Below are 24576 nucleotides of genomic sequence, written 5' to 3' on the forward strand. Positions count from 1 at the left end.
GTTTATACAAAATCATTGGTTTGGTTTGTAGCTCCTCTAGTTCTGTTTAATGTACAAGGATAAGAAAGAAAAAGTTCATCCACTAACTTAATAGGAAGTCAAAAATTTGTAATCTTATATGATTCTCGTGTTTACATAATTACTTTAATATTACAATAACATTGAGCATTCACATTAATTTACACTTAAATTTTAAGGTAATTGAATACTGAATATACAACGATATCCATTAAGCATTAAATGAAATGTCCAGAATCCACGTTATAAGCTAGAAAAACAACGATATTTGGCAAAGATAAAAATGTCACTTATGTGAATTAGGCAACTTTTTAATTACGCCGATAGTCTCTTTAACTTTGCTGGTTGAATGTAAAATGTTAACCTTAAAATTGCATCGAACCCCCCCCCCCTGCACCCGTTTTATTAAAATCGATAAGTTATACATAATTCTATATTTATTCTAAGTAATTAAAGGGTTGATTACAAGAAAAAGGTGTTAAGATTTTTCAATCTGTAAAATGTCTAACTTATTATTTCTTGTAAAGGAATTGTTGAGATATTTGGGTAATGCTAGATTTATTAAATTTTGAAAAATGCTCCATATTTGACCTCAGATCAGATGCCACAATCGCAAATATCCAGAAACACTAAAAACACTAAACACAAGTAAGGAGGTTGGTGTATTTTTTGACCTACACAAATCCGCTAAACTCCACTTCTGACCTACGCCAAATCTGCTTTACTACACATCCGACCTACTAGCAAGTGGTTTTACAGCTGCTATATGGACTTATGGCCGCAGCGCCCGGTCCCCTAGCCTGTCCTAGCCGCAGCGCTCGGCCCAGAAATTGTCTTAATCGAACCTAACCCTAAAATAATACAAAAAAACCTAACCTAACCCTAAAACAATACTTAAATAAACAGCTGGCGTAGGTCCGATATTGCAGTAGGTCGGAAAATTAGTAGGTCAGAAGTTCAGTAGGGGGGATGTTGCGTATAGAAACTCAAATAGAAGACGACAAAAAAACTAAAAGGCCTATTCAGACAAATTTCAAATAGCAATATTTATTAGGTTTTGCATTTCAATTATGCAAAACCAAAGATATTCATAATTTGAATAATATGTTTGAAAAATTATACAAAAATATTTGAACAATTCCTTTAAAACTCTGGAACATAGTTTTTTCTTTTTATTGTTGATTAAGGTTAAAGTTGAACTGTTTAGTAGAATCACTGTCAGATCCTGATGGAGCAAAGGAGACATTAAACCCTCCCCCTTCCGTTCCTCCTTCAACCATAACTCCTAAACATTCAAATATTAAACATCACAATTTAATGTTTGACAGATAATCTAAACATTATCATTTAGAATAGATATTTTTTATTTATAATGGGAGTAATTCTCAACCATCATAAATAATTTAACTATCTAAGCCTAAACAAGGAGTTATTGTTTAACTATCTTAAAGAGTTATTCTTAACCTATCCAACGAGTTATCCAATACTTACCAAGAGTTATTTTAAACCTTCCTAAAGAGTTATAATTAAAACCTATCTAAAGAGTTATCCTAAACCTGCCTTATGAGTTATCCTTAACCTACCTAAAGAGTTATTCTAAACCTACCTAAAGAGTTATCCTAAACCTACCTAAAGAGTTATCCTAAACCTGCCGTATGAGTTATCCTAAGCCTATCTTAAAGAGTTATCCTAAACCTTCCTTAAGAGTTATCCTTAACCTATCTACGAATTATCAAAAGATTTATCTTTAATCTACTCTATAGAGTTATCCTTAACCTACCCTTTAGAGTTATCCTAAACCTATCTTAAAGAGTTATCCTAAACTTACCTAAAGAATTATCTTAAACCTACCTGGAGAGTTATTCTAAACTAGGGTTTCCACCAAACAGTTAATTCTCTTGTGCAACAGTTGCACGAAATGACTTTTTTTTGCTCGAAAGTCCGCATCATTTTCGTATTAATACGAAACCAGTTTTGCACGAAATTGCGCATTCATTCGAAACAAATAAATTTTTTCATGATATTCGCATGAATACTGGTAATTTTTGCCTGTAATTTCGCAATGCCTATGAATACGAAAATTGAAATTTGTGTACAGCATTATGCATGAAAACGAAATTAAGTAATATTTGTTGCACGCCATATAGTGCATAAATTATGAAAGATTTTAATATTTGGACAGTATGGTATGAATTTCCGAAAAATAGCTTTTGCGCAACAATGCGCAAAAACATCGAAATTTCGTGCAAATTTTCTTCGAAACATAAGCAAATCTTTGCGCAATTTTTGCAAAATTTCGACTGGAAACCCTATTCTAAACCTACCTAAACAATTATCCTAAACCTACTTAAAGAGTTATACTAAGAATATCTTAAGAGTTATCGTAAACCTACCTAAAGAGTTTCCCATCCAGTTAGTGTTCATATTGATAATTACACCGACCAGAGAATTTAATGTGTTAAAAGCTTTTTCAAGAAATCCTAAAAAGTAAACAAAAAATCAATAGTTTCAGAAAATAGTTTAATTTAATCTATATTTTAAGATTTTAAGAATCTAGCATCTGTTTTGTAAAAACAAGAAGTAAAGGATATAAATCCCGGCCAAAGTTTTATTGTTTTCGAGTCTTCTTCGAGTAGCTGGGCCTAGTTTTTTTTATCTGCAAAAATTGTTGTTCTTGATTTGTCATTTTAAAATTAGTAAACTAATATCTTAAATTGCATTAAAAAAGTTTCCTTAGCGTTTTTTTGTATTTTCTAAAAAACAAGGGTTGGAAAGGTTTAAAAACGAAACAAAAAACTATGCCTATCTCTACTTGCACTTGATGAACTTGATGCCAATCTTTACCTGCACTTGATACACTTGATAAACTTAATGCCTATCTCTACCTACACTTGATGAACTTAATACCTATCTTTACCTGCACTTGATGAACTTAATGCCTATCTCTACCTGCACTTGATAAACTTAATGCCTATCTCTACCTGCACTTGATAAACTTAATGCCTATCTCTACTTGCACTTGATGAACTTGATGCCTATCTCTAACTGCACTTGATGAAATTGATGCCTATCTCTAACTGTACTTGATGAACTTGATGCCCATCTCTACCTGCTCTTGATGAACTTAATGCCTATCTCTACCTGCACTTGATGAACTTGATGGCCATCTCTACATGAACTTGATGAACTTGATGCCTATCTCTACCTGCACTTAATAAACTTAATACCTATCTCCACCTGCACTTGATGAACTTAATACCTATCTTTACCTGCACTTGATGAACTTAATGCCTATCTCTACCTGCACTTGATAAACTTAATGCCTATCTCTACCTGCACTTGATGAACTTAATGCCTATCTCTACCTGCATTTGATGAACTTGATGCCCATCTCTACCAGCACTTGATGAACTTGATGCCCATCTCTACCTACACTTGATGGACTTAATGCCTATCTCTACCTGCGCATGATTAAATTAATGCCTATCTCTACCTGCACTTGATGAACTTTAAGCCCATCCCTACCTGCACTTGATAAACTTGATGCCTATCTCTACCTGCGCTTGATGAACTTGATGCCCATCTCTACCTGCACTTGATGAACTTGATGCCCATCTCTCCCTGCACTTGATGAACTTGATGCCCATCTGTACATGCACTTGATGAACTTAATGTCTCTCTCTTCCTGCACTTGATGAACTCGATGTCTATCTCTACCTGCACTTGATGAAATTGATGCCTATCTCTACCTGCCCTTGATGAACTTGATGCCCATCTCTACCTGCACTTGATGAACTTGATGCATATCTCTACCTGCACTTGATGAACTTTATGCCCATCCCTACCTGCACTTGATAAACTTGATGCCTATCTCTACCTGCACTTGATGAACTTAATGTCTCTCTCTTCCTGCACTTGATGAACTCGATGTCTATCTCAACCTGCACTTGATGAAATTGATGCCTATCTCTACCTGCACTTGATGAACTTGATGCCCATCTCTACCTGCACTTGATGAACATGATGCATATCTCTACCTGCACTTGATCAACTTGATGCCCATCTGTAAATGCACTTGATGAACTTGATGCCCATCTCTACCTACACTTGATGAACTTAATGCCCATATCTACCTACACTTGTTGAACTTGATGCCCATCTCTAACTACACTTGATGAACTCGATGCTCATCTCTACCTGCACTTGATGAAATTGATGCCTATCTCTACCTGTGCATGATGAACTTGATGCCCATCTGTACATGCACTTGATAAACCTGATGCCCATCTCTACCTACACTTGATGAACTTGATACCTATTTCTACCTGCCCGTGATGAACTACCTGCACTTGATGAACCTTGATGCCCATCTTTACCTGCACTTAATGAACTTGATGCCTATCTCTACCTGCACTTGATGAACTTTATGCCAATCTTTACCTGCACTTGATTAACTTAATGCCCATCTCTAACTGCACTTGATGAACTTGATGCCCATCTCTACCTACACTTGATGAACTTGATGCCTATCTCAACCTGCACTTGATGACCTTGATGTCCATGTCTACCTGCAATTGATGAACTTGATGCCCATCTCTACTTGCACTTGATGAACTTGATGCACATCTTTACCTGCACTTGATGAACTTGATCCTTCAGTGCTGACATTCACCCCAACCTCTACATCTAAACTAATAATTAGTATTCGATTAAATCATTTAATCTATTAACCCCAACCTCTCCATCTAAACTAATAATTAGTATTCGTTTTAATTATTTGACCGACTTTTGACCAACATTACCGATCTATGATTCCCCCGGCAGAGGGAGGTTAGGTTACTTAATGTCCCTTGGGACACTTATGTACAATAACCACCTGTTCTGCGAAATTTTCGGGAAAAAAATCTGCGCATTTTCATCTTAAAAGACGATAAAATCATAAAATTGTGCACAACTACTTTTTCTGGAAAATCTTCTGGGATATTATTTTTCATAATTGTCCTGGGACATTATGAGAAATAATGTTCCAGCAGATTTTTGATTTCAGAAAGCAGTGTTTCCAAGAGTCTTTTCAGGTTCCTAAATTCAAAAACCATTTAGAATGGTAAATATTGAATTTTATGATACTAGTAATTAGTTGTCAATTAGATAATTTCAGCAATAAACTATAAGTATTGAATATACTTACTAAATCCGAACCCAAAGTTGTCTGTGAATGTTTGCAGTAAACTTTCAGGGTCCAAACCTTACATACAATGTATCATTTACTCTCAGAACAATTGGAATCCATGGAAACTCCCGAGGGATTCAATAATAAACCCGAGGGCGTGTAAAAAGAATGTTTATTTTTAAATGAAAGACCAATGAAAATACATAAAGAATAAACTAAAATCAAACGTGACGTAATGTCAAGTAACACTTTATTTATATAGAGTAGTAGCATGTTCGATTCATAACAATACCCTTAATACATTTATCTTAGTAACAATGAAAGAGATATATCGCAGTTTAACACAGAAAAGTGTTAAATTTTGACAATTCGCTCCGTTTTTCTTTGCTCCATAAATCTGAAAGTCATCTTTTTAAAGAAACTAAAACCGATCAAAACCAATCTTTAGCAAGGAAAACATCGATATTTCATTCAACCTTGATTAGAAAAAACTCTAATCATACTGTACTTGAGAATCAAACGTACCACTCTTTAGATTCAGGGTAATATTGAAATTTGAAATTGAAACTTGAAATAAAGCCTGTATCCTATTAGGCTATTAAATGCACGTGGATTTAACGATTCTGTCAATATTCCGGAAAGCTGTGACTTTCGATTACAATTTTTACACTTTTTTCTTAAATACTTTTTTGTCGGCATATGCATTTTGAATGAAAAAGTATAGAATTAACAAATACGTAAGTTAAAAGATTGATGAATTGTAGACCAAAACACGGTGGATTTCAAATAGAAGAAACCAAATACTGCTCACTCTGGTTAGTCTGGAGTGAATGGCTCTATTTTAATTCTTGTCCTTAAAAGAAAGTTTAACGAAAACAGTCTTGTAAATATATCAAGTAATAATTGTGGATAAAAGTTTGAAATTTGTCAATAAATGTTCATTATATTCCTGTTAGTGACATTGCAAGGAGAACAGCCAAGAGCACAGCAACCAATATGATTTTTTTGCTGAAAATTAATATCAGTTATCTAGCATATTTAAAAGAAAATATCGTTATTGTTTTGTTATCAGCATTTCAAAGAAAACAATATTTTGTCTGTCAATTCACGAGCGGAAAAAAAAACAGATTTCCTTAAACAATGAAAAATGAATGAAAACATTCTTTTTTTCTTTTAATTCAGAAAATTAGAAACTCGGAACAAGTGTTTAAAGAGATGGTCAAAAAATATTTAACATGTTCTACTTAAATCAAAGTGGAAAATGCCAAAATTTACTCGTATGATTTGAAGCAATAGGCAATAGCTAGATTTAATATATTTAGATTGTAGAAGTTTCTATTTATCAAACATGCAAATTTGTTCCCCAGAAGAAAATATAAGACAAAAACGATTGGAATTTTTTGACTTTTTAAAACGATAGTTTTTGGTTAATTTTTGCCTTATATTTTCAACTAGGATAAAAAATGTTAATTTCCCTTATTGAAAAAAAGTTTTCATTATCGCAAATAAAAAAGATTTTTGGTTTGGTTTAGAAATTAATTTCGATATATTTTTACATCCTCGACATCAGTCTTCTACAGAAATTGATCAAAATTATTACATAGTTATAAATTAGAAAATTATAGCTATAAAAAAGGCAATATACAGAAAAGTAAAAAAACCTGGGAAAAAAGTATGGAGAAATAAAAATAAAAGAATTTAAAAAAATTTTGTAAGAATTTTAGTCAACCTTAAAGAATGGTAGTATTAATAAAACTAAATGAAATGTATAATGAATACGAGGGGAGGGAGGTTGGAAATAAGTTGACCGTTATGAGATACAAAATTACGAAATTTGGGAATGAACTCAAGGGGTTTTGTGGGGCGGGGGGAAATATGGGTTTGTAAGAAAGAAATAGGAACATATAAAAAACAAACAATGCAACAAGCGCATAATAAAAAAGGGGAAAATCAGAACAAAACAAAAAACAACAAATTTGCATGTTTAATAAAAAAAGAATTTACAGAATACAATTTTAAATCTAATAAAAAGTCTAAAAACATTAAAAGTTTCTATTGCCCATCCCTAGTGATATTCATGTTTTTTTTTCTCAAGGATGTTAACAATTAGAAATCTTAAATAATTGCTAATTAGAAAATAATCAACCTGATAATAAATCCTACTGCTCCAACTACTCCACCCACCACTCCTCCTATCACTCCAGCCTAATATATTTAAAATATTAGAATTTAAATCTTAGAAAAATTAAACATTTTGATAAAGAATATGTGAAATTCTCTAACCATTTCAAAACATTTAATAAAGAAATAAATAATTGTGTAAGAGAAGTTTAACATTTTAAAGAAGAAATTACAAATTTTGAAAAAGAAATTAAATTTGGTGGAATTAATTAAAAATATTGTAAATAGGCAAAAGAATTTTGGGAAGGAATTCAAAGATTTAAAAAATTTGAAATTTTTAAAAAGACATTTTTAATTTTAAAAAGTTCACCTGTTCATCTTTGCGTTTGGACAAAGCATCAGTGGATTTAGGATCACGAGCAAGGGTGTCTGTACTACACAATAATAAGCATCAAACTTAAAATGTTTTAACAATATATTTTTAAGAAATATTTTTGTAATTTTTTTATGCCCCTTTATAATGCCACAAACAGCTTATAGAAAAACTTTCCAATAATATTATTACTAATAAAATAGGATCCAAAAGAATATCTCAGGGGAGGGGCTATAGGGCTAAGCCCTGCTGGATCAGTTAAAATCTGTGGTTTTCAAGGACGGAAAAATTGGAAAGAAACAAAAATTTCTGCGGAAGTAAGATTAGTAGCGATCAAAAGCGATTATTTTTCGCTGTAAGCCTATACCCCTTTTCATTTTTTGCGAACACTCCCTTTAAAGAGGAATGTCCATATTTCCATACAAAGGATGGGACCCCCTTCTGACTTTGTCTTTAGAGATTTCTCTCTGATTTTTTGCTTGCAGACCTGAATTGTGATCTAGTTTTTAATCAAACCAAAGTGGGGAAAAAATATTTTTTCCCTTGATTTTTCCCGCATTTTTTAAACATTTTTTCACAAAGTTTTAAAAAATTTCCGAAAAATGCGGAAAAAATTATTTTTCCCCCACTTTGGTTTTTGATCCAAAAACTGGATCACAATTCAGGCCTGCATGCAAAAAATCAGAGATGAATCTCTAGTAATAAAGTCAGAAGGCTTATTTGACCTTTAGGAAGGGGAAAATGCGGGAAAGGGGGGAAATGGGATAAGGAGAGGGGGAAATGCAATATTGAGTTCAAAATTGAGTTTCCCGACCCAATGTTGATGACTTTAGACAACCCACATGGACCTATCACAAAGTTTTTGAACAAATGTCCCAAAAATGCGGGAAAAAACAGGGGAAAATTATTTTTCCCACATTTTGTTGTTTGATTCAAAAACTAGATCACAATTTAGGCCTGCATGCAAAAAATCAGAGAGACATCTCAAGTAATAAAGTCGGAAGGCTTCTTTGGCCTTTAGGAGGGGGAAAATTTGGGAAAGGGGGGAATGGTATAAGGAGAGGGGGAAATGCAATATAGAGTTCAGAATTGAGTTTCCCTACCAGGGGGCGGAAACGTAATGTGTGTGTGTCTGTACCAAAAGAGTGTGTGTAAAGTTTACCGAACCAAAGGTGTGTACTGTAGGTATTTACAGTACATACGAATCTCGTTATTTGTACAGTCTAGGAGAGTACATTTGTTTATTGTTAATTGCTTACTTAAAAATAAGTTTAATATACATGTAGTATGTTTTTTATATAATTAAGTCAACACTTTAAGTCAAATTTTCATGCAAAGAATATAATTTGATCAAAGTTTACAATAAACTAGTCGTTATTTAAGTTTAATTATAATTGACGACATTGTTCTGCAATTTCCTTGACTGAAGTCATGTTGTGTGTCTGTACCAAAAGAGTGTGTGTAAGGTTTACCGAACTTGTCTGCAAAGCAGTGCGACTGGCTTTCTCATGCCAGACCAGCGCCATTTCCTTTCCCGTTAGTCCTATTCCCTGTTCCCGACCCAATGTTGATGAGTTTAGACACCCCGTATGGACAAATCACAAAGTTTTTAAAAAAATTTACTTTTTCCCCACTTTAATTTTTGATTGAAAAACTAGATCACAATTCAGGCCTGCATGCAAAAATCAGAGAGATATCTCTAAAAACGAAGTCCGAAGGCCCCCCACCCCACCCTTTTTATGGAAATGTGGACATTCCTCTTTAAAGGAAGTGTTCGCGAAAAATGAAAAGGGGTATAGGTTTACGGCGAAAAATAATCGCTTTTGATCGCTACTAATCTCACTTCCATCTGTTGCGTCTATAAGGAGACAATTGTCAAAAACGACGTATACTGAAGAACGTAGCGTCCATAAAAATTCAGAAAGTTACAATGTATGAATCGTATCGTAAAATAATCAATTTAATTTCTAACAAATCATTTAGATATTAAAATCATCGATTATTTTTCGACTTATTAGAATCTATAGTTAATATTTCATAATATGGTTTGTTCGTTTTGTATACAATGCACATAAAACGCCGAGATAGTTTGACCGCCAGATGTCTCTGCTCTTGATGCTGAATTTAAATGATTACACAACAAAGACACCCATCGGAAAAACTCGTTTTTAGTGCATTGTATATAAAACAAATAAAAATATTATGAAATATTATCTTAAGGTTGTAATATTTGAATATGTTTGAAATTAAATTGATTATTTTACGATATGAGTCGTATATTGCAAACTTTCTTAATTTGTATGGACGCTACGTTTTTCAGTATAAGTCGTTTTTAACAAGTCAATTGGACAAGTTCCAGATAACACCTCTGAGGAATACAAAAAAATACAAAATCATTTAATGTCCTAAAAACTGCTAGAATTACCAACCTCAGAAAATCTGCAGATTTCAGATCAAAAACTGGACTGAAAGCAAAGATTTATTTAATATTTATATTTAGAAAGCAACCTAATTTTTATACCTGGTTTTGAACCTTGTTCTAAAAAACTCCGTTTCCCGAAGGGGAGGAAGAGGAGGGGGACCAAGATCGTCTTCTTCTGGATTTACATTTTTCGTCTTTTTAAGGTTTTTGATTTCTTCTCTTTGTGAATTTCTCGAGGGATTAAATCTAGGAGAAATTATTCCTAAAAGTAAGAATAGAAATTTATTGATTTTAGACAATCCTATAAAAACTAAATCGTTTTCTTACGTTGTCTTTGAAAGTCGTCGTTTTTCAATATTTCATCTTTTTCTTGTAAAGCTGTGCCCTCTATAGATACCGGTAAACTTCTGAGGAAAATATTAAAATATAAAATTATAAATAACCCAAAAAAAAATAGAATTCAACTGAATTTTACCTTGAACAGAAAATCATTATTGATAATTTATTAGTTAATAGCATTTAAAGAATTTAAAAATTTAGAAAAATAATACAATAAGTTGAGTATATAATTGATCTTTAAAGAAATTACAAAAAAGGTATTTCTTGAAATACACAATTTCCAAGACATTTTAACATAAAAATAAGTTTTGAATCAATATTTGACGAGAAAAATACCTGTCCTTTATAATTTCTATGTGATCGGTATCATTCTGATCACCTGGAAAGAAAACATTTGCCAGTCTGCACGTTATAAATTAAGTAAATGGACTGTACACGTAATTCAAGTGACCCTTCATTAACAGAGTTGCTTTATACTTGTTTTTTTAACAATACCCTTGAACCTTAATTTTAAAATCGATGACGTATGTATATTTTTCTAGCTGATTATTTAGTAAAATTACGTAGTTTCTCAAGACATTCAATAATCAATCTTAAGTGTTTAACTTTAATAAATACCGTCATTAATATATTTTACCACCTTTTCACCAACATATCGACCTATGATTCCACCAACGTCCCTTGGGACAGTTATGTAAAATAACCACCCGTTCTGCGAAGTTTTCGGGGAAAAAATCGCGCATTTCATCTCAAAAGACGAAAAAATTGTGCACAACTACGGGAAATTAAAAATATTGCTTAACCACGGGTTTTCTTGACCATTTTTGTAACTGAGGATCTAAATTAGAAGATTTGTTTACAATAAATAATAAATATAATAAGTTACCTTTAAGCAAAGAGGAAGCTGACAACGAAAGAAAATTTGTCAAAAACTCATTTCTGTCCTTCTCGTTGTTCTGTAAAATATTTATATTTTCAATTGAGCTCCCCCCACACACATCCTCATGGTATACTACAGAAAGATATATCCAGTAGAAAAAGGGCAGCCTCTTAAAATTTCCAAACATGGTATTTATCAAATAGAATCTATTTGGTATTTATAATTTAAGTCTAAATTTGTCATGTCTCACTGCTCACATAAACATTAAAAGTACTGTTGACGTAATTTTATATAACCTTCTCTCTACGGCGTGGCGCGCTTGCTTAATTCACAACAGTACCTTTAAAACACAAAATCTTTCCAAGAAAAAAGTAAAAATCTTCGTTGTGAATTGGGAATGCAATACTTTAATTAAAAGGTCACATAGAGTTGCTTTTCCATTCCGTTTCAACAACGGCAGAAAAGCAATCATAAAATTTACAACTAAAAAATTAGCTTGCTTCTACTAGAAAGCATGAAATCATTTGATTCCAAAAAAGTCGAGGCATTTGACCCCTTCCATAATGTATGCATACAGAATCTAAACTAAACCAGTGGTCATAACTTTATTAAACATTGATCTGACAAATCAACAAACCTTTTTTCAATCACCCCCCCCCATTATGTAATACATAGGTCCGCCTGTTTAGGGTTAAACGGCGGGTTTGGCCGGTGGGGGCGGGGAATTATTACCCCACAAAATATTTTTACCTGGTCTATTGGTGTAGGTACTGCTAAAAGTCTGTTCACTGTCGTAAATATCAAAATAATAACTAAAAAGGTAAAAACTGATTTCTTACTCATTTTGCTATGTATAAAAACAAAACTGTGTTTGTTGTTCGAATTGCGTACAGAAACTGTTTTATAAGGCTACTTATACTGTACTGAACTGTACTGTGTCCTGCAGGTTCTGCAGGTTAGTGTACACATTTGAAAATCAGTGATAAAGTTATATTCAACAAAAAATCGCTGCTCTCATTCCCTCTCTTTCTCCCCTCCTTGTACCTCCAGCTCCTCAATATTTCATCTCCCTTTCGCTATCCTCCCTCCCATTGAATCACTCCCCTATGTATTTCCTCCTTCCGAATAATAGACTTAATCTTTATTTAGACCCAGTTCAAATCCTTGGATTTCAACATTTTATAGCTCTGAGGAAAGTCAAACAAAAGAAAGAACATTGCACAATTTTTGCAAAGAATTTTGAAAAATATTTTGCACAGACGAGTTTTCAGTGAAATTGCACATTTTCAGTTTTTCTTGAATACACTATTGTGATTATTTTGGCGTATTTGAGTTTGCTGATGGCAGTTTAAAAGTGTATAATTTATCGAATTTTACGCACTTATTTTCTTGCACTGATTTTGCTTAAATTTGCTTGATTATTGAGTAAATATGTGGATTTTTGCATATTTGCTTTTTTATAATTCTGATATCTCCGGTATGTATTGACAACACAAAAAAGGTAGACCACATTTTGGAAATCCCAGGACTAAGAGAATTTTGTGATTATTTTTTTCAAGATTCATGCATGTTAAAGTAGGTTGACGACTGAATGTCACTAAGAAATTCAAAGATCAAAGACGGCTTTTAAGTCGTCTTGCTACTGGCATGTTTCGTGGGACACCCTGTATATAACTTCAACTATATCTAAATCAGGCACGAATTTTATTATGTAGATAGTATTACTTACTGGTTTAATCTTTTACATAAGTTTAAGATGTTCCTAATGTTATTTAGAAAACTTTTTCCGGAAAATTTTGGAACATTATTTTAAAACATTTCGGAATTCCGGAAAAAGTTTTCGTACATTTCGGAATTACGGAACCCTTTCTCTGATGGATTGGAAAAAAATTCCGGATAATATTTGTTCGTAAACCATATCCCGGATTTCCGGTAAAAATCCTAATTTTTACATCATCAAATGGTTCAAATACCAAGTCTGAGACACACTTGAAAACTGAAAGACGGCGTCTGCAATATTTCCAGAAAAATGTGTCTTGCTGTTTTTATTTTGAAATGCATAGTCAAACCAAAACATCATTACACATCAATATAATAATGTATTATGTCTTTTAAGCCATGAAAGTAACAAAATTTGCCGTTATTTTTTAAAATCATCCATTAGTTTTTATCATAAACTGCAGTTCAGATATTTTGTTTTTTAACGTTTGAAGAATTAACGGGGTTTCGTTGTTTTCAGAAACTGACATTCACTATGTAGAGAACTTAACACAAATCAAACATGGCAGCAAACAAACATGATATTTTAGTTTTCTTGTTGAGATATATTTGCGTATGCACATCCTTCGGCATACCAGAAAATTGAAGCCAATTTACTATCAATAAGCATAGCAATTATCAATACAGGGTTAACCACAAAGGATTATACTTTACAGACTGTACAGAATGTAAACTGCCTGTTTCCTTATATTCATGCGCTACCCTGCAACTGTAAACTTGTTTCTTTCTTTTCCAAATCATTAAATAAGCCATTGTTAGATTATGTCTAAGGCAGAAGTCTTAATTCTAGCTACGGAATACGGATCGTTATATTACACGAGTTTCAGGTCGTCTTTACATTCTCATCTTTTGTGAAAAACCCTATATAAAATCAGCTGACATTTACTTTAACAGTATAAATCAGCTGACAATCACTTTAACAGTATAAAATCAGCTGACATTTACTTTAACAGTATTATTAATTCAAGAATAAAAATCAGTCCGAATTTATACTTGGAGAGGAATAATCACTACATTTAAGTCAACCAAATCTATTTTCCAAACCGCATAAAGCCAGGATTAGCGGCATAGTCAACTAAATTAGAAAATGAAGATTTATAAAGATAAAATATGAAAAGTAAAGTTTGGTATTTTTATATTTTTCTTATCCCTTAAATTGTGGACTCAATTTTGGAGCCACAACATATGACCCAGCGACAACACAATTAACGATCTACATCCTGAATGCGAACTGAGGAAATGTAATTTAGCGAAAATTTGCCCATTTATGTATTGAAACCAACTTTTATGTATTTAAACTATGGATCAAAATGATTGTTTAATTACTGGTTAAAATGTGGACTGTTATGCAACATTTTGTTCCATAATGAAAAACATTCCCCATCACATTTTTTTGGGGGGGTTTAGGCCAATTCTTTGACATTTAAAGCTACAAAAGGCTAGGATAGAGCCGAGTGTCTATACAAAGGTATCATCATACCTCTGTACTGGAATTCTGAACGAAATCGTTATCTTTGAAAAGTAGGACTAATTACAATAAATAGCTAATAGGCTATTTCTAGTTTACCCTGAAATTACTCAAATAAGTTTTTAATTCACATCCTCTATATGTACGTGTATAGATACATATCTATATAAAAAGGTGCAGTTGGCCCGGTCGGAAATGTTTATGCATATTTTGCATAGCTGTGTGGTGGATGGAAAAAAAGGCTAAAAAATCTAAATTTTGCTACCTCTAAAATCTTCAGGGCTGTTAATTGTTTCAATAAGGTAAGATGTTGATGATCATTTTTTCATGTTAAAATATATGTAGTAATAATGATAGTGAAAAGGTTAATTATAGTAATAGTAATGATACTAATAATAGTAATAATAATGATACTAATAATAATTACAATGATAATAGTGATAATCATGATAATTTAAGAATTTATTCCCTGAATGAAGTTACCGAAACTGAAATTACACTGAATTCTTCAGAAACATGTATTACAATCACAGGGTGTTACAGTGTACAAAAGTAAAAAAACTTAATTTCTTTGAATAACAAATAGTACAGGGTTACCCACCAAGGATGAGACTTCAGAGACGACTATACGGAATTTATACTATCCGTTTACTTATATTTTTGATTCCCATACAACAGTAAACTTTTGTCTTTCTATGTCAAATCATCAGATAAACCCTTCAAATACCACATTCAAGGTGGAAAATTTTTAATTTAAAATTGTTGAATTTGAAGAGTTTTTAATCGTCTTTACAGTATCCTTTACAGTATCCTTTACAGTATTCTTTACAGTATCCTTTACAGTATCCTTTACAATATCCTTTACAGTATTCTTTACAGTATCCTTTACAGTATCCTTTACAGTATTCTTTACAGTATCCTTTACAGAATCCTTTACAGTATTCTTTACAGTATCCTTTACATTATCTTTTACAGTATTCTTTACAGTATCCTTTACAGTATCCTTTACAGTATCCTTTGTGGATAACCCTGTGGATACAATTTGTTCATTAAATATCATTAGGTTATACTACAGTACTAAGTTTATCTCAATCTTATCAAAAATAAACTTCTGGACCCTTCATATAATATCAAAAATAGGCTTTTGGAAAACTGAAGGAAAAAATGGTACGATCTTAAAAATAAGGTACAGGGTGTCCCACGAAACATGATAGTTTGTGAATAGTTTTAAATGTCTTCTTCCATATTCGAGTTAGATATTAGACTTTTTGCATTTATTTATTTTAAAAAATCTTTTACTCAAATATATTTTTTTTAAAATCAATTTTACTATAATATGGCTTCTATGACAAATTTTAGATATTCTCTTAGGGTTCAAACAACTTAAAAAAACTATGGAAGAAGACATTTAAAACTTTTCACCAACTGTAATGTTTCGTGGGACACCCTGTATAGTAACTGAAAATGGTAAATCTTTGAATGAGGTTAAAATATTTGTAATGATTTCTTTTATATTTTAGATTAACATGCCTAATAATATTACACGTGATAAAATGCAGATAAACGCCACCAGATCATTTAAACCTCTCATTTTGAACTGAGAAGTTTTAAAGTAACAGATTTAACGTAAACTTAGAAATTAGAAGAGAGATGGAATTTAAAGAATTTGAGCCACGGTTTAAATCCGCCAAAACCCGGTTTAAATTAAGGACCGGCTTAAATCTTGAAACATTTAATACAATTTTAAGTGGAACCAACCATATTTAAACCGCGGCTTAAATTTAAACCGCCGCTCAAATTCTTTAAATTCGGCCACTGATGTGATTGAAACATGATTCTTAAAGTTTATTAATATAATACTATATAAATATTAATTAATTAAATATAATCATTTAAGTAAAATGTGTACTGCAAGGTCCGGATCACTAGGAAAGTGAAGTGCACGTAAAATTGAAATCTGGTTTTTAATCATATAACTCCTCTTAGTGATATTGAAAAAGGAGAAAAGTTTCGAATTCAAATATGTAGGATAAATAGGATAAATTTGCTTTTCCCGTAATTGCGCGTTAAATAAAACAAGGAGATACGAGTGCACAAAGTCGTACCAGTAATGTTGCTTAATTTTAACCATTATAACCCCTAATTTGCAGTAGAGTTTCCATTAATCCGGGAGACAAAAGGAAACAGGATTTTTTCCGGTTTAGATTCCGTAATCCGCAGGATAATTCCGGTTTTTTTTCCTTAACCGGAAAATTTCTAGGTTTCGTTTCCTAAACCGTATAAAAACTCTGGTTTCCCGTTCATATAAAAAAAAACCAGTTAACGTTACACAGAAATGTTTGGTTTTTAATCTGTAAACCAGAAAATTCTGTTCCATCTATTATTCATTTATAATTATCAGGTCTTTTATGCACAGAATTTAAAAAATTTCAACCAGTTTACATAATAATGTCAATCAATTAAGTTCCCTTTGTAACCATCCTAATAATTTGAAAGGAAAAGAGATGGAAAAATGTACATTGGAGAACTAATGCGCATATAGGGATGTTAACGTTTTCATTTTTCAGAAAAACTATCGTTTCGTTATGATAACGACGACCAAAAATCGAAAACGAAACGATCGTTTTTAAATACGATCGTTTTTTTTAAAAGTTCGTTTTTAAAAATGGTCGTTTTTAAAACGATCATTTTTCAAAACGCTCGCTTTTAAAAACGATTGTTTTTCAAAACGATCGTTTTTATAAAATTCGTCGTTTCGTTAACGATCGTTAACAACGACCCTTCGTTAACGATCGTTAACGACAACTTTCGTTAACGATCGTTAACATAATTGTCAATAAAAAAAATTTCAAAAACGATCGTTTTTTTAAAAAACAATCGTATAAAAAACGGTCGCAAATCGTTTTATTAAAAACAATCGTTTTCAAAAACGATCGCTATTCGTTTTCTAAAAGTTCAAAACGAGTGGGTCGTTTTTAAAAACGATCGTTTTTTTCGAAAACGAAACGATCGTTTTTGAAAACGAAACAAAAAACGATCGTTTAACGATCGTTTACAAAAACGATTAACAACCCTATGCGCATATGTAAATTTACAAGAAAGAAATTGTCAGCGAAGATGAACTAATGCAAGACCCAAACAGCTTTTACTTTCTTTATAAAAAATCTAGAGATTACAACATTTCATAACTCGAGTTAAACACTATGGGAAGAGACCTAATTTTAATTTTAGTCGAGCGAGGGAGAGAGCCCCCGGACGCCATGAGCCTCCGCTATGCAGGCACGAGCCTTATAGACTTGCTAGGCAGACCAAGCCTCCACTATGCAATAAAGAAGCCTCCGCTGTGCAGTAAGATGAATTAAAAATTCATTCCAAATTTTTTTCTCAAATATTTTCCTTTGTGTAAAACATTTTAAAGTTTTAAATACCATTTAATTAGGATTAATAAAAACTTCATCTTTGAGAAACCTCTCATGCCACTATGTCAAAAAATTTATAAGAAATCTTTTAACCCTATTCCTGCTGGGGGGGGGGGGTCAATTTGACCCCCCCCCTGTAGTTTTTTTTACATAACTCAAAAAGTATTGGTCTGAGGCTGTTGAAATTTTCTGACTTTTCTTACATACCCAAAGCCCTCCCTTTAGGCCTAAAACCGGGCTTTAATACTAACTGCCTGAGTCCTCAGGCACACTGCCTGAATGACTGCTTTTGCCTGTAACAAACTAAATCTTTGTTTTGACCCATTTTCACTGGTCAGATTTTGATAAAATTTAGCTTTTTGGAAAGCCTATGACATAAGGAAACGGATTGCACAAGTTTTGCGAAAAAAAAATTGCAAATTTTTTGCAAACAGCCTGTCAAAGGAAATTTGCACATTTTTAGTTTTTCTTGATTAAAAATCAGGTTATTTAAAATTTTGCAAAATTTTTACATATTTGAAATGGCATGGTCAAGGGCTTTACAAAAATGTATAATTTTTAATTTTTTGGACAAATTTTTTTTTGCAAACATTCTTACTATAAAACTGGATTTTGCGAAAAAAAATTCAATTTTTGCAAATTTACAATTTTTTTTGCAGATTCTAAAAGTAGAGCACAATAGCTTTCTAATGATGTATCATTAGTCATATTTGTACATAAAACATGGGATTTACCCCCCCCCCCCAGCATATCCTGGTTTTCAAGTACCCCAGAAGGGATAGGGTTAAACTTAAGAAAAAGTTCAAAAAAAAACCTCCTGCATTTCTTAAGACACATTTTAAAGTATTACGCATGCTCTTACTGCATAGTTATAGCTCGGTCTCGTAGAGGCTTGTATCTGCATAGCAGAGGCTCATTTAGAATTAATACAGGGCTTACTTTTTTAAAAAGTAAATTTTCGATCCGTAGCTTATAGTTAACATTTATGTTAAAGACAATAATTTGTCAGTCTTGCATCCTACCCTCTCTTACACAGCTATGTTAAAAAGTGATATATTTTAAGAATTTAATTTAAAAGTTACTACCCCCCTTCGTGATTGGGGTATATGCTTACACAAGGTCTAATTTGGAGACAACGATTTACATTTTACCGATAATCATTTGACCTTCTTACATTTATTAACCTTCCTATATTTATAAATGTAGTACAAATATACGTTTAGCAATCTTTTCAAATCTTCACATAATTACTTAAAATGTAAAATAAAATAAAATAATAAAATAAAAAATAAAGATAAGAAAAATATATTTATGTCATCAGTAAAATATCACAGTAAAAAAACATAAAACATTCAATACGAATTGGAGAAAAAATTTGATCTTAAATCAGCTCTTGTAGTAATCTTTGCAGTTTGGAACATTCTCAGGATCATCGCACTGTTGCTTGGCAGGGTTAAACACTGTGTTAACCGGACAACCACCTAAGACAAAATTGATACAATTATTTTCCAAAAAACGACATTTCACATTTAACAAAAATTCATTTTATCAAAATAACATACTTAGTCTAGGATGGTAGTTGGTGTATACAGCACATGTGAAGAATGCTCGGCAGTCAGATTCAGCAGCATATCTCAAATAAATTAATAAGTTACTTTAGGAATATATTTTTACATTATAAATTTGAGGCGAGTATTCACGAAAGAGTTATTACCAAATAAAGTTAGTTTGCCATATTCAATTATTTACTTCTTTGCAACCTGATGGTATAATCCTAGAGTCTTTCCCATCAATTTTAAATGTAAAACCCCTTTATCTTTGCAACCTGATGGTGAAAATATTTCAACATTTCAGGATGCAGATATAATGGCATGTTCCTTAACTAACCATTCACGAATCATTAAACCAGACCTAAAAGAGGGAGACAAGCAAGCATTGAGACAGGCAAGCATTGAGACAGGCAAGCATTGAGACAGGCAAGCATTGAGACAGGCAAGTATTTGGACAGGCAAGGCAACCTGATGGTGAAAATATTTCAACATTTCAGGATGCAGATATAATGGCATGTTCCTTAACTAACCATTCACGAATCATTAAACCAGACCTAAAAGAGGGAGACAAGCAAGCATTAAGACAGGCAAGCATTGAGACACAGGCAAGTATTTGGACAGGCAAGTACTGAATATTGGGATGGGTAAGTATTCAAATAACTACCTGCCCCCATCAATAGATCTAGGGCAAGAGAATCCATACAGCTCCTCAGCAGTACAACCAACACGGTTAGCAGCATCAGGATGCTCACAGTTACCAGACCTAAACATTTAACATTTTATTTAAATAGTCAAATGAAAGCTAATTCCTTAATTTTAGATAAAAAATATAGTCAATTAACTGGCAGTATTTCAATATTAAATTTTATATTTGAAATAGGAAGGTTAGGCCTTGTAACCTCAAATAGGTCATAAAATCAAAAATTCTTAAATAAAGATCTATAATCGTTGTCTAGATTTAAACTTTATTAGTTATTGGCGTAAAAGTAATTTCGATTATCTAAAAAATTTCTCCAGATTTAGAGTTTAGACTTGTCAGTTTTTAATGAGCAAGGGTAAATAAAACTAGAACTTACGCATCATCATAAACCAGATGGTTTTGACACGTGACCAGCCGTTCTACTCCATTAGTACAATCTAATAAATCATGCATTAGAAATGAAAAATTATTTAAGTCCAATTTAAAAGTTATTCAAATATTTACCTATATACTGATCACAGGTACCAGCTATAGCCCATTTACCATTCAATCTTTTGCAGTTGGATTTACCCTGAGGCTCCTAGAAAAGAATAAAGAAAAATAAGCCATGGATCAAGCAAATTGAATAATGGTTGTAAGTGGTAAACCAAGTACTTTTGTCCGCATGTTAAAACTCGTACTAAATTGTCGTGGATGGGTTTCAAAAAGAAAACTATTAATAAAACAAATTCAATAACCATGTGTCTATAACAAGGAACCAAAATATCGTAATTAATGAAAAAGGAAGAAAGGGCAAAACTTATTTGCAATTTCAGGGCAGATTTCTTATTAATCCTGGTACAACTATAGGTCGTATCTATCTATCTACACTGCTCTGGTAAAGCGTAACCATAGTGAGACTATGGTTCTACCTATGGTAGAACGTCTAAAAAATTGGCCGAAGTGTGGCACAAATAGGGGCAACGTTCAATTAGCGACGTCTAGTGTTAACTTAATTAATTAATTGAAACCAGCCTCTAAACAAAAGACGATATCTAACCTGAAGTTTAGTTCTGCCTGATCCAATACAATCAATTTTAAAGGGAAGTCCACACTGCTTACTTATGGGCTCATATACTAAACCATCCTGAAATTGAGAAATAATATTAATGCACAAAAACAAATCAGTCTTTCACGAAGTAATTTCTTTTACATTAAAAATGTACCTGGCATAAAAACTCTGCTGCTAAATTTCCATCTTCGTCGCACATATGAAACCTTAACATTTTTGGTCATATCGTTTAACAAAATATTTCCTACGAGAGAACCTTGAACATCTGACTAAAATTTATTAGCCGAAAAGACTATCATAAATCACTGGTTCGTAAACAAGGCTCATAAGATTAAGGTCCATAAAATAATTGCATTAAGAGGAGTTAAGGTGGGGAGGTGGCACCCCGGCGCCACCCATAAAGAAAATCCAACCTGTCACACTGCTCAAAATCCGAAATAAAATATCTTTCTCCAGTTTTATGGCACTGAGTTACAGGCTCGGGGCTTGCTTTCTGAATCAAAGCCAAACCTAAAGTAAAACAGCATTTAATAACTTAATGTAAAACTACTAACTAGCCAACAACTAATCAATGTTAAATGCTATCGTACCTACTATCACAAGAATCCTGATAAATCTGATATTAATCATTTTCACGCTATACAGTAAAAGTGCTGTGACGTGCGAATGATAGTCTGATGTGTACTGCTGAATAATGTAAACAACAATCTTAATTTTTAAACAAAAATGTAAACAACGAGAAGAAGTAAAAAATGTCGTTTTGAATTTGAATTATATTTATATATCTATAAGATAACCTTTAGAAAAATACTGTTTTTTGACAAACAAAATGTTTAATGATTTAAAAATCAAGTAATTATATTCTTAGTGTGTCTACTTATTGCGTTCTCTGAAAGGAATATTTAATTTAATGATATTTAGGGTGTGCGACCACATTTTAGGTCAGAGGCCGTTCCTTCTACAGATAGTGGACGTGTAGTTCACGTACTTTGGAGGACGATAATATGGCCGCTAGATGTCTCCCGTGAGTTATTCATGGACGGACAGAGTTTCTCACGCCATACGGTATCTGGATCATTAGCCGTGCATTAGCCGTACTGTGGCCATGATTTATTTGAGAAAAGGTGGCAGCACTAATCAAAGTAGCTCCCTGATTTCATTTCATAAATTGATTGCAGTGTCTTGTTTTTAAGATCCATTATGAATTTGAAATTAAATCAAAGTACAATTTCTTATGTTTAAGATAGTTTGCTGCGTTCAAATCAAATTCGTAATAAGCTTTCCCTTTTTTTCGTGGATAGGGGTCGCATATGTATGTGTTTATGGTCGGACAATACTCGGACACTGATAACTCATGGAAGAACGCGTTTGAACAAAACACTATTTCTCCGTACATTTCACGACAGTCATTGAGCATACTAATAATGAAATGCATCTTGGCGTACTCTTTTAAAGGAAAAGTCGATTGTAATGATTCTTTAAAAAAATAGTTTTTGATTCTAAACATTTTTCAGATTTTGTAAAACCTTTTTCATTCTGGAAGATTTAGCAAATTTTACTTAGATCGACTAAATGTGCATTGCTAAGTCCATTGTGTTTAGTGTGTATGAAAATTAAATAATTATAATCTGTTTATTGTTTAATCTTTATTTATTATTTTTTATTTTCAGAATAAAACATGTTTGAAATTTGTTTTTGACTGAAGGAGATTAGAATAACAGAAGAACAATATTTACTTTTAGCTACTGTGTCTTCATATGATTTTTAAATAAATACAAAGCCTGAATTTTTTTTTTGTTTTGCAATCAAATCCCTAAAAAAGCTCTTCTTAAAATTTTTTGAGGAACTGGGGGGCTAGCCCCTCCCCCAGAAAAGGCCTAGCTGCGCCACTGTTTTCCAGGATACAAACGATCTCCAGGATATAAACAGTTTTCTAGGATACAAACACTTTTTTCAGGATATTCACAGTTCTACAAGATATACACAGTTTTCCAGGATATCGACAGTTTTCCAGAATTTTGACAAATTTCCCTGACAAACAGAGTTTTCAGTTTATAACATTACACAGTTTAATCAAGAGTATAAAAGTCCCCCCCCCCCGTTTTTATACTTTTTATTATTTAAAAAATATATTTCTTCTACCCCGATCATGTTACCCCGTTAAATCATATACTAATATAAAACTTAGTGTCTCATGGGAGGATTTTCAAAACGTATTATACATATTTTATTTTAGTAATAACATCTCCATGTCACCTCGGGTCAAAACTTTTGCAAGCTAATAGCGCTAATCTACAACGCTTGTTCTTGATATCTATATATATATATATATACATATCAATATTAGTTATTCTTTGGGTATACCTAACACAGGATATTCAAGAGCAATCAATAAATCCGTAGGACTGTGCATTGGTTCCCGGAAAAAATTATTCAAAACCATTTAGAACACAAAAATTTTCACCCTTGGTAAGCACGATATTTTCTTCTTTCCATGTTCATCAGGGCTCTATGTTTATATAAATAAGTACATGTAAATGTTAAGTGTGGTTGTAAGGGATCTAGGATATCCCTTCCACTGATGATGATTAACGATATATTTGCTGTCAGAATGTTTTACAAATCACCAATATCATTTCTACACTACATCTGGGGAATTTCATCATAATATATTCCCCACATTACAGGCCATCTTTTCCCCCAGCATGCATAATTCTTCATTCGCTAAGTTTTCTCCATTTTCTTCATTTGTTTATAGAAACCTTTAATGTAGAAATATTTTTATAGCGCACAAAGTTTTTTTGCATCCGTTTTGCAATTTTTTTGAAACAGTAGAACGACATAAAAAAGAAAATAGGTATTAATTTTGCGTACGGTAAAAAAAAACTTTTATATCCAGGTTTAACATTAACAATTTAAAGGAAACAATTTCAAGTGACCATCCATTTACATTTCATTCTTGAAAAACTTTGAATTGTGAAAATTTCTTTTTACTTGTTTTACTTTAATCGAAAGTGAATTGTTATGAATCAGAAATGGAACTCTATTAACTCTATTAAGTCTACAGTCTCTAAAGAGAATGCAAACGTTTTTTCAAGGAGTCCTCCAAGCAAAGATTGCAATTCCCGATTCACAACAGTACCCATATAAACTTTGTCTGATCCAGTGATTTGCGCAATTCTACTTCAGGAATTTTTAACCTAGAAAAACGAAAATATTTTTTACACGATTGGTCAGATAATAGTAAAAGGGTACTTTTGTGATGAAGGGTCATTTAAAATAACGC

At 32.4% G+C, this 24576-nt stretch overlaps 2 protein-coding genes across 2 annotated transcripts; both read right to left on the bottom strand.

Annotated features, from left to right (window-relative positions):
- Positions 1 to 437: 437 nt before the first annotated feature.
- LOC111702655 (uncharacterized) lies at positions 438 to 12253 on the bottom strand. Its single transcript, XM_023474410.1, has 14 exons — positions 12074 to 12253; positions 11330 to 11399; positions 10780 to 10822; positions 10432 to 10511; positions 10204 to 10366; positions 10112 to 10147; positions 7680 to 7743; positions 7335 to 7393; positions 6138 to 6196; positions 5207 to 5263; positions 4651 to 4704; positions 2412 to 2498; positions 1160 to 1303; positions 438 to 536 (listed from the first exon to the last, which is right to left on the bottom strand). The coding sequence occupies exons 1-13, from the start codon at positions 12164 to 12166 to the stop codon at positions 1191 to 1193; spliced, it is 978 nt and encodes a 325-aa protein (XP_023330178.1). The 5' UTR covers positions 12167 to 12253; the 3' UTR covers positions 438 to 536; positions 1160 to 1190.
- Positions 12254 to 19278: 7025 nt separating this feature from the next.
- On the bottom strand, positions 19279 to 21992 carry LOC111702658 (protein obstructor-E). The gene is made up of 9 exons (XM_023474412.1): positions 21881 to 21992; positions 21704 to 21800; positions 21445 to 21496; positions 21279 to 21365; positions 20744 to 20819; positions 20616 to 20676; positions 20204 to 20302; positions 19552 to 19622; positions 19279 to 19470 (listed from the first exon to the last, which is right to left on the bottom strand). Exons 1-9 carry the CDS (start codon positions 21918 to 21920, stop codon positions 19376 to 19378), a joined length of 678 nt encoding a protein of 225 aa, XP_023330180.1. The 5' UTR covers positions 21921 to 21992; the 3' UTR covers positions 19279 to 19375.
- Between the last annotated feature and the right edge of the window lie 2584 nt (positions 21993 to 24576).

Source organism: Eurytemora carolleeae, unplaced genomic scaffold (assembly GCF_000591075.1).
Source record: "Eurytemora carolleeae unplaced genomic scaffold, Eaff_2.0 scaffold412, whole genome shotgun sequence".
Taxonomy (NCBI): domain Eukaryota; kingdom Metazoa; phylum Arthropoda; class Copepoda; order Calanoida; family Temoridae; genus Eurytemora; species Eurytemora carolleeae.

Excerpts from the sequence above, each read along its gene's own strand:
- LOC111702655 (XM_023474410.1), bottom strand. The coding sequence starts at position 12,166 with ATGAGTAAGAAATCAGTTTTTACCTTTTTAGTTATTATTTTGATATTT. Across the intron at positions 10,148-10,203 it reads AGAACAAGGTTCAAAACCAG|TCCAGTTTTTGATCTGAAAT; the intron begins GTATAAAAATTA and ends CTTTGCTTTCAG. Across the intron at positions 6,197-7,334 it reads GCAGTAGGATTTATTATCAG|CAAAAAAATCATATTGGTTG; the intron begins GTTGATTATTTT and ends ATTAATTTTCAG.
- LOC111702658 (XM_023474412.1), bottom strand. The coding sequence starts at position 21,920 with ATGATTAATATCAGATTTATCAGGATTCTTGTGATAGTAG. Across the intron at positions 21,801-21,880 it reads CAGGATTCTTGTGATAGTAG|GTTTGGCTTTGATTCAGAAA; the intron begins GTACGATAGCAT and ends GTTTTACTTTAG. Across the intron at positions 21,366-21,444 it reads CAGCAGAGTTTTTATGCCAG|GATGGTTTAGTATATGAGCC; the intron begins GTACATTTTTAA and ends TCTCAATTTCAG.